Raw genomic sequence first — 14,930 nt, 5'->3', positions numbered from 1 at the left:
AACCCATCCTGTCGTTTATCACCATCAACACCACTCACACCACCACAGGGTCGATAAACTCATGCCACTTTGTGACCCTGGTCAAGGATGACCACTGGCACAGGAAGGGATCTCAGTGGTAAGTTGTTGGGTGGTGCACGTCGCACCGAGTGATGGACGGCATTGTGGGCGCCGGGAGCTCGGCCGGAAACGAAACTCGGCGTGGAAGAAGAGGCGAGGAGGAGAAGTCATCGTTTCAGTCCCCGTTTTGTTTTAATTATCAACCGCGGCACCTTGAACCAGAGGGCTTGGACGTGGTGGACGAGGTGGGGGTGCTGGGGAGGGGTGGGTGGTGAGTTACTGCTCCTGTGGACCCGCGGAAACGTGGACACTTGGACACGCAGACCCACGGACACGCAGACACACGGACACGCAGACCCACGGACACGCGGACACGCAGACACACGGACACGCAGACCCACGGACACGCAGACCCACGGACACGCAGACCCACGGACACGCGGACCCACGGACCCGCGGACACGCAGACCCACGGACACGCAGACCCACGGACACGCAGACACACGGACACGCAGACACACGGACACGCAGACCCACGGACACGCGGACACGCAGACACACGGACACGCAGACCCACGGACACGCAGACCCACGGACACGCAGACCCACGGACACGCGGACCCACGGACACGCGGACACACGGACACGCAGACCCACGGACACGCAGACCCACGGACACGCAGACACACGGACACGCAGACACACGGACACGCAGACACACGGACACGCAGACATACGGACACGCAGACACAAGGACACGCAGACACAAGGACACACAGACACAAGGACACACAGACAAGGACACATACTTCCCGTCGTTACTGGGATTGAGACGGCTCCGCTGAAGAAGCAGATCGGAGTCCAGACCACCCTCCATCCCTCCTGCAGACCCCCCCCCCCTCCCCAGACCCTGGCGAGACGCCACGTTACATAAAATCCCCCCCCCCCCCAGCCCACGTGGCCCCCACACGTCTTCCCATGTGACCTCCAGCCATTTACCGACTAAACTTGTTACAACAGCCTGCAAAACTCCTGGAGAAGGCTCCAATGCCTTACCGTGTAGCTTAAAGACTGCGCCGACTGGAATCGGCTCTCTGCTTCGTGTAGAACAAAGACGCAGAGACACAATAGAGCCCGACCACAACACACTTCCCTCTACACAACAATGCCCTGCCACAACACACTTACTCCACCCTATACACAACAACCTCATCCCCTCTACACAACAATCCCTGGCCATACCTTTACAAAACTAACCCCCCTTTTCTCCACACACAAATCTGGCCAGAGCCCCCCCCCCCCCCTCCCTCGCTGCTCAAACCCTGACCTGGCCACAATCACCCTCTAGAGGGTGGGGTGTGTGCCACCGCGGGGTCACCGCGGGGTCACCGCGGGGTCACCGCGGGGTCACGTGAGCGGACGCTCAGGAGCGCTCCTTGCGCTTGGTGCCACCGCGCTTGGTGGCGGCACCGCCGGCGGCACCGCCGGCGGCGTTGTTGGCGGCGTTGTTGGCGGCGTTGTTGGCGGCGTTGTTGGCGGCGGCGGTGGTGGCGGCGCCGGTGGTGGCGATGGGGGGGGGCGAGCCGCCCCCCTTGTTGAGAAGTTTGAGCACGCGCTCCTTGTGGTCCAGCAGGTGCAGCATGGCGTCCTTGGCCTCCGTCATCTGGTCCATGAGCAGCTTGCAGCGCTGCACGTTGTCCTGGCAACCGCACGCACACGAGCACATCACACGGCAGCCGCCGCTCGGCGGAGATGTCGCAGCTGCACCTGAGCCAAGCTAGGTGCACTGTAAGGCTGTCAAGTGAAGTGTGGAAGGCTCGCTGTTGTGCAGGTCACGGGTCAACTTCAACATATATACTCATTCACTCATTTCTTTAAAACTGCTTTTGGTGTTTAGTTTGTTGTCCTTAGCCCGCACCTCCGATTAAGCACGGTTAGCTACAATACGGTGCGAAAGAAGTTCAACATACACATACGTACAGACCCAGGTGTTATGGGTTGACCGACTGAGGTGGCTTGCAATATTGAGGCTGGCCTGCCTACAATTCCTCCTGAATCCAACCAGAATGGATTCAAGCGTGAGGAGCCCACAGACCCTTGAGAGATCTGGACCAGAGCTCCCATCGGTGAGGCTGCGTTGGCCGGGCCACGCGTTGCCACATCCATCGTGAGAAATGCAAGTGAGCGGGGCGAGTCGAGCCGTGGCAGCGGCAGCAGGCGTCCAGGGACTACGCTCCATGCTGATGAGCACAATATTAGCTCGTCACTGTAGCACTGCGAATAATAGTAATGGTAAATTGTAGCCAACCTCGATCCACCGAGGACTGAAGGGCTGGAGGTGGCAGGGGGTCTCTCTGCGGGAGGGATCGAGCGTGAATTCGACTCGGATCGGTTCTTCAGCAGAGCTCTTGCAATCCCAGTAACGACAGGGAGTGCGTGTCCGCCTGTGTCCGCCTGTGCCCGCCTGTGCCCGCCTGTGCCCGCCTGTGCCCGCCTGTGTCCGCCTGTGTTCGCGCGTGTCCGCCTGTGTTCGCGCGTGTCCGCCTGTGTTCGCGCGTGTCCGCCTGTGTTCGCGTGTGTCCACGTGTGTCCGCGCGTGTGCACCTGTGTCCGCGCGTGTCCGCCTGTGTCCGCGCGTGTGCGCCTGTGTCCGCGAGTCCATGCGTGGGCGTATCCGTACCACCACGCGTTCCCACGCGGGCAGCCACTCACCTCCACCCCCCCCCTTTCTGTCACCCCCACCCCATCCCCCCAGCAGGTCCAGGCCCCCGGTTCGTGGCTGCCATGGCCGTGCGTTAAACCGAGACCGGGGACTGTAACAACGGCGACCATCTCCTTGCGGAGGCCCCTGGTGCCGAGCTCAGTGAGCATTGCACTACCCCGTGCGAGCACCCCCCCTGCTGCCCCACCTGGACGAGCTCGCTGATCTTGTGGAGGTCGTCGTCGCTGCCGCTGCCACCCTTCTTCTTCTTCTGCGGAGACGTTGCCTCCTGGAGCACCAGCATCCGCTCGTACGCCTCGTGCTCCAGCTTCACCTGCAACACCGCGCACGCACGCACGCAGGAGCTTTTTATTAATCCTGGAGAATCCAATGAGCTATGAAGCTCTTTATCACAGAAGCCCAGCAGTTTCACAGGTGTCCAGTAGCACCGCAGAGCGAACGCCACACGGCACACACACACACAGTATAGACACATTATAATCGACACTTGTGTCGGTGGCCCTGAGCGGGAATTGAACTTGGGTCACCGGGTTTGTGGTGCAGCGGCACTAACCGTTGCAATACTGCTCCCTACACCACACGGCACAGTATACTATAAACATTAAGGCCCTCAGAGCTCTATAGCTCTTTTTCAGAAGCGACCTGGCCACAAATGATAGCTCAATAAAGTGGCTTATCATTTGTACATTTATAGCAGCCAAATACTCTAAATGCATGATGTTAATTCTAAATGTGGAGGGAAAAACCGGAGGACCCGGAGAAAAATCCACATGACCAAGGAGAGGCACGCAAACTCCAAATAAACAGCAGGCGTCGGGATCGAAACCACGACCTGCATACCAGGCGAGGGAGTTAACATCTCCTCGCCACCGTGCGCCCTCCACGCTGGCGCACACGCGTGTTGTTATTGCGTGTTGTTATTGCGTGTTGTTATTGCGTGTTGTTATTGCGTGTTGTTATTGCGTGTTGTTATTGCGTGTTGTTATTGCGTGTTGTTATTGCGTGTTGTTATTGCGTGTTGTTATTGCGTGTTGTTGCTGCGTGTTGTTGCTGCGTGTTGTTATTGCGTGTTGTTATTGCGTGTTGTTATTGCGTGTTGTTATTGCGTGTTGTTATTGCGTGTTGTTGCTGCGTGTCGCGTGCAGGGTATGACCGCCCCTCAACCCAGGCCGCACGAGCGGAAGGTGGCGCCGTCCGCCAGCGACGACGACGACGAGGAGGAGGACCCGGTGGACGCGATGATCGCGCGCACCGGCTGCGCCGCGTCGCACTACGCGGTGCAGGAGTGCATGGCGGCCACGCGCGACTGGCGCCAGTGCCAGCCGCAGGTCGCCGCGCTGCGCGACTGCATGCTGGCGCACCAGCGCCGCGCCGCGCCGGAGACCCCCCCGCGGCCGTGAGCGGCGTGGCGGACCCCGGGGAGTCGGCACGGGGGCGGGGGGGGGGGGTTCTCACCAGCTGGAGGATCTGCGTGGCGCAGAGGTGAACCTTCCAGCCCTGAGCCTTGTTGGTGACGCCCGCCTGGCTCGACAGCTCCTGCAGGCTCGGCTTCTTCTCCTCTGTGGCGGGCGGGGGACACGCGCGGGGACGCACGGGCGGAGGAGACGCGTGTGAACACGCGTACAGCAATCCTGTGGCGCGGGCGATCGTGGTTGTGCCGGACGCCTGTGCCCAAGGGGTGAGTGCGTGGCGCCATAGAGAATAAACCCTGCAACGTGTGCATGCTTATTCGTAGTGTGTGCCTGTGCGGAGTCATCTTTGTGTGCTTGTACGTGCGTGTGTGTGTGTGTGTGGGGAGCGGTATTGTCGCTTCGCTATGAACCCGGCGACCCGAGTTCGATTCACGCTCAACACCGGTGACGATTATCTGAACCGGTCCTGGGACTCCCCTAGGTCGACTGAGGCTCAAGTGAGTTCCTTGGTGCGGTGTGGAAACATCGCTACTGGGGAGACAAAGGCGGGCGTGGTGATGCTGGCCACCCCTCACGTGCCAGGCCGACCGTCATAGGTGCTGCTACTTGCTGACAGCAATTGCCCCAACAGTCTGTGGCAGGCGAAACGAGGGGAGGGGGGTCTTTACTCTTTGGTTCTATTGGGTAAAGTCACGTAGGTGAAAATAAAATAACAAAAATCACGACGTTTCGGCCACAACACAAGTGGCCTTCATCAGGTGAAGGGACGAGACTGTCTGGAGGACAGCGCTGGAGTGAGAAAAGCCACGCTTAGATCACGACCTTTAAGCTGTGTGAGAAGAAAACAAAGCGCCTTGACAAAGGAATTAGCATATAATTTAGCATTGAAATGGCTCATTGAAATAGCTAAGTTAAAGTATACACATCCGCAGAGGCACCCCTTGACAAAGGAATTAGCATAGAATTTAGCATTGAAATAGCTGAGTGATTAGCTTGTAACTGGTCACAGAAATAGCTATGTTAAAGTCAGAGCATATACATTCACCGAGGCACCTAGTACAAATCAAACAGGAGAATTTAGCGAAACACAACCACGCTCAGACCGCGGAACTTTAAACTGTGTGCGAGCAAACAAGGTGTTCTGACTAATAAATTAGCATAAAAATTAGCATTTGATTGGCCGATTTTAGAAAAGAGGTGGTGTACGTGCCGGTGGACTTGCCGTTTGGCGCGGGGGGAGGGGGAGTTTACCTATTGATGGTGTGAAAAGGGAATTTATAAGAGCTGCGAAAGTTTGGGGTACCACTACTTCAAAAAATATACTGTACCATTGAAATTAGTTTAATGTTTAGTTCGATTTAGAACATCTTTCCAATGTTTGCTTAATTTGAAACCATCTTCTCGGTTGAAATTGTGTCTGTGTTTGTAGATCTGAATTGCTTTATGAACAAATCTCTGATAAAAACCCGTGGGTTTGCAAAGAACCTTGGTATCGGAGAAAATTATATCGTGATCCCCCACAGCGTTGTAACAGTGATCAGCCACGGCAGAAGAATTCGTTTTGCCATGTTTCAAATCTGATTTGTGCTCGCGAATTCGGTCAGAGACATGTCGCTTTGTCTCCCCGATATAGCAATCACCGCAGGTACAACTCAATTTGTAAACCCCGGGGTACTGTAAGTCAGGAATGACATCCTTCACGGATGGGATCAGATCACGAATTTTGTGTACTGTATTGAACCGGACCTGGATCTTGTGTTTGTTTAGAAATTTGGAAATCTTTTTAGTAACGCCTGCTATATATGGAAGTGTGATGGTTTTGACAGGAGTATCAAGTGGTTGTTTCTGTATGGAGGGAGAAACAGCTTGGCGGATGGTACGGTCAGAGTAACCATTCCTTTTGAGGGCCAGGTGTACATGTTTTAATTCACTGGGCAGGTGGTGTTGGTCCGAAATGCAATGAGCCCTATGGTATAAAGTTTTGATGAGAGAATTATTTTGGGCTGGGTGGTGGTGGGAATCAGGTTTCAAGTAGGAATCTGTGTGGGTGGGTTTCCTGTAGACAGAATGCCCCAATGAGCCATCAGGTCTCCTCTCAAACAGAACATCTAAGAATGGTAGCTTGCCATCTTTCTCCACTTCCATGGTGAATTTGACGGCGGGATGTCTGGAATTGATGTGGTGTAGGAAAAGGTTCAGAGCTGGGAGGCCATGTGGCCAAATGACAAAAGTGTCATCCACATATCTTTTCCACAGGGAAGGTCTGAGGGTGGAAGTCTGGATGGCGTCTGATTCAAATTTCTCCATGAAAATATTGGCTATCACTGGTGATAAGGGGGATCCCATGGGGGTACCCTCATTTTGTTTGTAGAAGGAGCCATTCCAAGTAAAGTAGGTATTGTTGAGGCAGTGCCTAACCAGTGCAGGTGTGTCGGGGTCTAGTCCATGTTGGACCAAATTTTCAATTATTTCAATGGTATCAGGTACTGGGACCTTGGTGAACAAAGAGACCACATCGAAGCTGACAAGGATATCGTCAGGGGACAGTACAACGTCTTTGGCCATAGAGACCAATTGGGCTGAGTTAAGTACTGCTGAGGCGGTCTTGCCAGTGAAAGGCAGCAAGGTATCTGACAGAAAACGGGCTAGTCTATAGGTAGGGGAGTTGATCGTGGATACGATGGGTCGAAGTGGGGTGCCTTCTTTATGAATCTTGGGAAGACCATAGAATCTAGGGGGTCTTGCAGCAGAAGGTTTTAGGGAGGGACGTTTAGTTGGGTCGATTAGGGAGGTCGAACTTGTGATGATCTTGTTGGTTTTTATCGCCAGGCTATTAGTAGGGTCATTTTTTATTTTTGAGTAACTTCCATCGTTGAGCAGATTCTGGATTTTGTTGTTGTATGAATCTTGTTTGCTCACACACAGTTTAAAGTTCCACGGTCTGAGCGTGGTTGTTTCGCTAAATTCTCCTGTTTGATTTGTACTAGGTGCCTCGGTGAATGAATATGCTCTGACTTTAACATAGCTATTTCTGTGACCAGTTACAAGCTAATCACTCAGCTATTTCAATGCTAAATTCTATGCTAATTCCTTTGTCAAGGGGTGCCTCTGCGGATGTGTATACTTTAACTTAGCTATTTCAATGAGCCATTTCAATGCTAAATTATATGCTAATTCCTTTGTCAAGGCGCTTTGTTTTCTTCTCACACAGCTTAAAGGTCGTGATCTAAGCGTGGCTTTTCTCACTCCAGCGCTGTCCTCCAGACAGTCTCGTCCCTTCACCTGATGAAGGCCGCTTGTGTTGTGGCCGAAACGTCGTGATTTTTTGTTATTTTATTTTCACCTACGTGACTTTACCCAATAGAACCAAAGAGTATGGATCCTAGCAGTCACGAAAGCTTTAAATCTAGAAAGGGGGGTCTTTGTTTATCGTGGAGCAAGCGGTGGCTCCGTGTGGAGACCGTGGAGCCGCCTGGCTCCACCGCTGCCGTGAATCGTCGCCAGCGCTCCGCCCGGGAACCCCCTGCGCTGTCGTGCACCTGCGGCGATCTGGGGAGACGCCTAACAAGAGGGGCCCTTGCCAATAAACATTTGGCAGTCCGGGGCGAGGGTATATGGCTGAGTGGTGAGGCAAGGGTGTGGAGTGCAGGGTGAGGGTATGACGAGTGTGGTGGTGCTTGTGGCGAGTGCATGGTGAAAGTGCAGAGCGTGTGGTGAGTGCAGGTTGTGGTGAATGCACGGTGTGGTGAATGCACGGTGTGGTGAATGCACGGTGTGGGTGCGGCGCACCCACCCTTGACGCGCACGTCGGCGTGCCGCTGGAAGTGGTGGTACGCGGCCTTCCAGGGGTTGCGGTACTGCCCCAGCAGCGTGACGGGGGGACGCGGCCTCACAGGGACATAGCGCACCCCCTCCTCATCTACACAGACACACAGCACACCCCCTCCTCATCTACACAGACACACAGCACCCCCTCCTCATCTACACAGACACACAGCACACCATCATGTACACAGACACAGCACACACCCTCCTCATGTACACAGACACACAGCACACACCCTCCTCATGTACACAGCACACCCCCTCCTCATCTACACAGACACACAGCACACACTCATCTACAGAGACACACACTCCTCATCTACACACACAGCACACACCCTCCTCATGTACACAGACTCACAGCACACCTCCTCATCTACACAGACACACAGCACACCCTCCTCATGTACACAGACACACAGCACCCCCTCCTCATCTACACAGACACACAGCACCCCCTCCTCATGTACACAGACACAGCACACACCCTCCTCGTGTACACAGACACACAGCACACACCCTCATGTACACAGACACACAGCACACACCCTCCTCATGTACACAGACACAGCACACACCCTCATGTACACAGACACACAGCACACACCCTCCTCATGTACACAGACACAGCACACACCCTCCTCATGTACACAGACATACAGCACACACCCTCATGTACACAGACACACAGCACACACCCTCCTCGTGTACACAGACACACACCCTCCTCATCTACAGACACACAGCACACCCTCCTCATGTACACAGACACACAGCACACACCCTCCTCATGTACACAGACACACAGCACACACCCTCCTCGTGTACACAGACACACAGCACACACCCTCATGTACACAGACACACAGCACACACCCTCCTCGTGTACACAGACGCACACCCTCCTCATCTACAGACACACAGCACACCCTCCTCATGTACACAGACACACAGCACACCCTCCTCGTGTACACAGACACACAGCACACACCCTCCTCGTGTACACAGACACACACCCTCCTCATGTACACAGACACACAGCACACACCCTCCTCATGTACACAGACACACAGCACACCCTCCTCATGTACACACACAGCACACCCTCCTCATCTACACAGCACACACAGCACACCCTCATGTACACAGACACACAGCACACACCCTCCTCATGTACACAGACACACAGCACACCCTCATGTACACAGACACACAGCACACACCCTCCGCATGTACACGGAGACACCGCGGCTCACGCGAGGCCAACGTACCCACGTACTCCTTGGGCTGGCTCTTCTTCTCACTCTTCACCGAGTGGGGGGCCGACCCCCCCCCACCGGAGGAAGGGCCCCCACCCCCACCGCCCCCCCCACCACCCCCCACCCCGGCGCCCCGCGCCCCCGCGCCCTCCTCGTCGGTGGAGTTGGCGTCGATGACCTCGCTCTCCTCCGTCGCCGACACCACGTGCTGCTGCTTGCGCGGCTTCTTGCGCGGCGACGCTCCGGCCGGAAGCTCGGCAGGGGCGGCGCCGGCCGCCAGCGAAGGCGGCGGCGGAGGCGGCGGAGGCGGCGGCGGCAGCAGCCGCGAGTCGGAGGCGCCGCTGCCGGGCTGCGCCTGCGAGCCCTGCCGCACCTGCACCAGCGCCTGCACGGCTGCGCGAGGCGGCGGCGGAGGAGGCACGCGGGGAGAGCGGAGGAGCGAGTTGCGCGAGCGCGGCGCCGGTCAAATCGTCGTCATCGTCGGCCGTGGCCTCTACCCTGCACGTGTTCTCTAATCCACGTGTTCATGTCCCCGTCTCTCGGTGCAATCGTCATCATCATGGTCTATCCACTGTGATGATGTCTCTACCCTGCGTGTTCTCTATACCACGCTTCTCTCGTCGTTTCGCCTGTGACCTTGGTTATGAGCCACACGTCACGGCCGCCACGTAATCACGAGCATCACAGTTTTTTTACACATCCCATCAGTGACACGGCCTCATCTTCCCACTTAGGTGTATAGCTCTTTTTTCAGAAGCGACCTGGTGATCCAAGTGGCTTATCACGTGGAAATGTATAGCGACAAAATACTCTAAACGCGTGGTGATGTTGCTTCTAAACGTGGAGGGACTAACTGAAGGAACCCGGAAAAAAATCCACACGACCATAGGGCAAACATGCAAACTCCAAAGTTATACAGGGTGTTTCAAAAACATGGACCCGATCTCTGCAACCACGAACCGCCCATGAATTAAACTCTTGACCACTTGAAAGGGCGGGGCATAGAGAGGGCGGGGCATAGAGAGGGCAGGGCATAGAGTTTTAAATGAGTACCACTCGATGCCTCTCCCAGCGCACAAACAGCCCCTAGCCTCAGTCATTCGCAAGATGGCGATCCCGCAACACAAGGGGCGTGTTTGCGTTCTGCAGTTCAGCAAGACTGAATCCGTAATTACGGTGCAGCGTGCGTTTCATCACACCCTGCGACTTTTTCGTCAAAGACCGTGTTTTTGTGCCACCATTAGTGACTAATCTGGAAGATCTCAAAAATAAAATCATGGCAGCGGTGACTTCAGTGGACGAAGACACTTTGAGAGGCGTTTGGGACAAATTCAACTATCGTCTCGATGTTGTCCGTACAGCAGGTGGAGGGCACAGAGCATTTATCAAATGGTTAGCAAAAATTGATAACTCATTAAACCGTTTGTAACTTTGTGTAATTGTAACATGTTGCCATCGTGAAGTAAACTGCTTTGAAATTGGGTACCATCTTTATGGAACATCCTGTATATTTCCCTCCACATTTATAATCTACGTATAAAAAAAGGGAAATTTGTGAATGGGTGTCTGTTCGAAATGTTTAGCATACTTCCCGACATGCAACAAACTTGAAATTTGGCATGTGGGTAGCTTCCAGACTGTACACAATGCAAAAAGTATAAAAATAGACTTTTGTATTTTTTGGGTGGAGCGCAATAATGGATATATTTTGCACGGCAAGTGAGCGGTGACGTCACATTTGTGATGTCACCCGCATGCGGCAGCGTCACGCAGTGTGCCTGCTGACGTCACGCATCCACCCCCACCCTCCGCGTAGGCCGTGTATTAATCCAAGAATCCAAGTCTCGGGCGAAGCCGGGTAGTCAAGCTAGTCAACATAAACATTTCCACACGGTGAAGATAAGCCACTTCCCGTTGAGCGATAACTTGTAGGTCGCTTCAAAAAGAAGATCCGCTCAGCTCAGTGGGCCTTACCTGGTTTCATATTTGTGTAAAGAGATTCACATCATGGGGTGGGCGATGATGTTGCGATTGTTGCCGTGCGTAATGCCATTGTGGGCGATAATTTTTCCATACTCGTCAGAGTTTAAAGCGGCGCACGACGGCCAGCCCCCTTCATCCAAACGACATCACGGGATACATTAACGGGATACATTATCGGGATCCTTAACGGGATCCTTAACAGGATCCTTGACGGGATCCTTGACGGGATCCTTAACGGGATCCTTAACGGGATCCTTAACGGGATCCTTGACAGGATCTTTGACGGGATCTTTGACGGGAACCTTGACGGGATCTTTAACGCCCACCGTGAGCGAGGCGGCCGGGGGCCTACTCTGAGAGGCTTTTACGATCAACGTCGCGGCATTAACCAGGGCGGCCCCAGCCGGATTTCCAACCGCCAACCTCTGCAACAAAGGGGGGGCCAAAATCACCCGTGATGGAGGACGCATCCATGGGCTCCGGCTCCTGCTTGATCTTCACCTCGAGCGCCAGCGCCAGCGCCGCAGCCGCCCCCCCCGCCGGCCCCGCGGCCAAGCCGGTGCCGCTGCGGCTCACCCCGGCCACGGCCGCCTGCGCCACCGCCTGCTGCTGCTGCTGAGAGGACGACGCCGCAGCAGCGGCCGCCAGCGCGCCGCTCGCCTGCTGCTGGTGCTGCTGCTGGTGGTGGTGCTGCTGCTGGTGCTGCTGCTGGTGAAGGTTGGAGCCGCCGCAGGGGACCGCCAGCGTGGAGCCGGCGCCCACGAGCGCCGTCTGGGAGGTGCCGCCGGGCCCACCGCCGGCCGCGGCGCCCTGCGACGAGTGCAGGGCGTGATGCTGCTGCTGCTGCTGCTGGTGGTGCTGCTGCTGCTGGTGGTGCTGGGAGCTCTGGCGTAACTGCTGGGGAGGCTGCTGGGAGTCGTGGGCGGCGTGCGGCGCCGCGTGCTGGTGGTGCGGGTCCAGCGTGGGGCCACCGTCGCCGGGCTTCACCTCCCTGCGACCACGGTGGTGAGATGTTTACTACCTGGCCCGGTATGCAGGAGGTCGTGGGTTCCATCCCGACCCTGACGATGCCTGGCGCGCTGTCGTGGTTGCGTGGATTTTCCTCCGGGCCCTCCGGTTTTTTTCCCTCCACATTTAGCTGCTGCTATAACTGTCCACGCGATGATGATAAGCCACTTTTAATTACGATTTGCGATATCCAGGTCGTTTCTGACAACGAGCTACGTACGGTGGGAAAGAAGTTCAACATACGTACGTACATATAACTCAGTGGGCCGAACCTGGTAAAATTGAAAATAGTTTATAGTTTGTATTTTAAAACCGCCGTTAGCTCGTTGATCGCTCGCTGAAACGCTAAACAGAGACACTCTCATCCAGCAGTGGATTAAAGTTGATTCTCAAGAGTAGAGAGTTCATGGTGGATTAACCGCTCACCTGAGATTTTCACAAATTAGTATCTCTCGGATTTTCCCTGAAACCCAGGTTAATAATCCAAAAACAGCTGCACATTCTTATTCTTGGAAATGTTGATTACAAGTCACACGGCGCTTAAACCGAACAAATGTGTTGCGCCGCTTAATCTGAAATCTACGTGATCTCCCGTAAAGAACAGTAGTTGCTTATCTTTACAACAGTGGGCGGAGTTTAATTGATGTTGATTGGCGTGGCTCTGCTGTCATCCACTTTGTGGGCCGAGTCTTCTGTGTGAGAGCAGGAAAGTGTTCGTATTTTCACTGAGCTTGCGCATCATAGATCGGTCAACCGCTAGTTTTTGGCGCAGAGATCCCCAGAAAATGGTGACATTTGTTGGCTTATCCGCGATGTTGGATTATCCGCAATGTTGGATTATCCGCAATGTTGGATTATCCGCAGCCGTCCTCCCCGTCATTAGCACGGCCAATGGAGAGTTTTTGTATTTAAAAAACTAAATTAAAAAATTACGCCGTCGCAAACGACTTCCGTTGTGACTACGCACGGCAGCGGACATCGCCCCCCCTCTGCCCCTATTGGCAGGCTGCTGCTGCTGCTGAGCCACCCGGTGCTACACAGGGACAGCTGCCACTGGGGGGGCGCCCTGCAGATAACCGAGATGGATCGCAAGGCGCTTTGAGCTCCAAGGGAGTGAAATGTCACACAAACAAGGGTCGAGATGTCAGCTTGGTGAGCGAGAGGTCAGCTTGGTGAGCGAGATGTCGGTAAGCGAGGGGCGAGGTGAGCGAGGTGAGCGAGGAATGACGCGAACGAGCGGTGAGAGATGAGCGAGGGGAGTGGAGAGCGAGGTGAGCGAGGGGTTGGATGGGAGAGGTGAGCGAGGTGCGAGAGGGGTGAGGTGAGCCAGGTGTGAGAGAGGGGTGAGGTGAGCGATGCGAGGTGAGTGGGGAGCGGGGTGAGCGAGGTGAGTGAGGTGAGCGAGGTGTGAGAGGGGTGAGGTGAGCCAGGTGTGAGAGAGGGGTGAGGTGAGCGAGGTGAGCGAGGTGAGCGAGGTGAGCGAGGTGAGTGGTGAGCGAGGTGAGCGAGGTGAGTGGTGAGCGAAGTGAGCGAGGTGAGTGGTGAGCGAGGTGAGCGGGGAGCGAGGTGAGCGAGGTGAGCGAGGTGAGCGAGGTGAGTGGTGAGCGAGGTGAGCGAGGTGAGCGAGGTGAGCGAGGTGAGCGAAGTGAGCGAGGTGAGCGAGGTGAGCGAGGTGAGCGAAGTGAGTGGTGAGCGAGGTGAGCGAGGTGAGCGAGGTGAGCGAGGTGAGTGGTGAGCGAGGTGAGCGAGGTGAGCGAGGTGAGTGGTGAGCGAGGTGAGCGATGCGAGGTGAGCGAGGTGAGAGGTGAGCGAGGTGAGGGGCCGTACCCCAGTGGGCGTGGCGAGCCGCTGCCCCGGGGGCTGTGTGCCGCCACCACCGCCGCCTCCACGGACGAGGGCAGCAACGCCTTGCGCACACCGGAGCTGCACGCAGCGTACACACAGAGTACACACAGAGTACACACAGAGTACACACAGAGTACACGCAGTAGTACACACAGTAGTACACGCAGTAGTACACGCAGAGTACACACAGAGTACACACAGAGTACACAGAGTACACGCAGAGTACACACAGTAGTACACACAGAGTACACAGAGTACACACAGAGTACACACAGTAGTATACGCAGTAGTACACGCAGAGTACACACAGAGTACACACAGAGTACACGCAGAGTACACGCAGAGTACACACAGGGTACACGCAGAGTACACGCAGAGTACACACAGAGTACACGCAGAGTACACAGAGTACACACAGAGTACACACAGAGTACACACAGAGTACACACAGCACACAGAGTACACACAGAGTACACACAGAGTACACACAGAGTACACGCAGAGTACACACAGAGTACACACAGAGTACACACAGAGTACACAGAGTACACACAGAGTACACACAGAGTACACACAGAGTACACACAGCACACAGAGTACACACAGAGTACACACAGTAGTACACGCAGAGTACACACAGAGTACACACAGAGTACACACAGAGTACAAACAAAGTACAAACAGCACACGCAGAGTACACACAGAGTACACGCAAAGTACACACAGAGTACACACAGAGTACACACAGAGTACACGCAGAGTACACAGAGTACACACAGCACACGCAGAGTACACACAGTAGTACACACAGAGTAC

At 55.1% G+C, this 14,930-nt stretch overlaps 2 protein-coding genes across 9 annotated transcripts in view; one reads left to right on the top strand and one right to left on the bottom strand.

Annotated features, from left to right (window-relative positions):
• Positions 1 to 230: 230 nt before the first annotated feature.
• SAP130 (Sin3A associated protein 130) overlaps positions 231 to 14,930 on the bottom strand; it is a 37,957-nt gene continuing 23,257 nt past the window's right edge. For all 8 annotated transcript variants that reach the window (XM_076054147.1, XM_076054148.1, XM_076054149.1 and 5 more), the window contains exons 15-21: positions 14,097 to 14,192; positions 11,714 to 12,252; positions 9,291 to 9,671; positions 7,988 to 8,113; positions 4,238 to 4,341; positions 2,970 to 3,095; positions 231 to 1,759 (exon numbers count right to left, since the gene is read on the bottom strand). In XM_076054147.1, the coding sequence (XP_075910262.1) occupies positions 1,484 to 1,759; positions 2,970 to 3,095; positions 4,238 to 4,341; positions 7,988 to 8,113; positions 9,291 to 9,671; positions 11,714 to 12,252; positions 14,097 to 14,192 (1,648 nt within the window). In that variant the 3' untranslated portion in view covers positions 231 to 1,483. The remainder of the gene's footprint in view (positions 1,760 to 2,969; positions 3,096 to 4,237; positions 4,342 to 7,987; positions 8,114 to 9,290; positions 9,672 to 11,713; positions 12,253 to 14,096; positions 14,193 to 14,930) is intronic.
• COA4 (cytochrome c oxidase assembly factor 4 homolog) lies at positions 2,937 to 4,516 on the top strand. The gene is made up of 2 exons (XM_032977675.2): positions 2,937 to 3,071; positions 3,928 to 4,516. Exon 2 carries the CDS (start codon positions 3,931 to 3,933, stop codon positions 4,180 to 4,182), a length of 252 nt encoding a protein of 83 aa, XP_032833566.2. The 5' UTR covers positions 2,937 to 3,071; positions 3,928 to 3,930; the 3' UTR covers positions 4,183 to 4,516.

Source organism: Petromyzon marinus, chromosome 64 (assembly GCF_048934315.1).
Source record: "Petromyzon marinus isolate PM22_M1 ecotype Great Lakes invasive population chromosome 64, UKy_Petmar_22M1.pri1.0, whole genome shotgun sequence".
Lineage (NCBI taxonomy): Eukaryota > Metazoa > Chordata > Hyperoartia > Petromyzontiformes > Petromyzontidae > Petromyzon > Petromyzon marinus.
The sequence above is the reverse complement of the archived record's forward strand: the minus strand, read 5'-3'. Positions and strand labels throughout refer to the sequence as shown.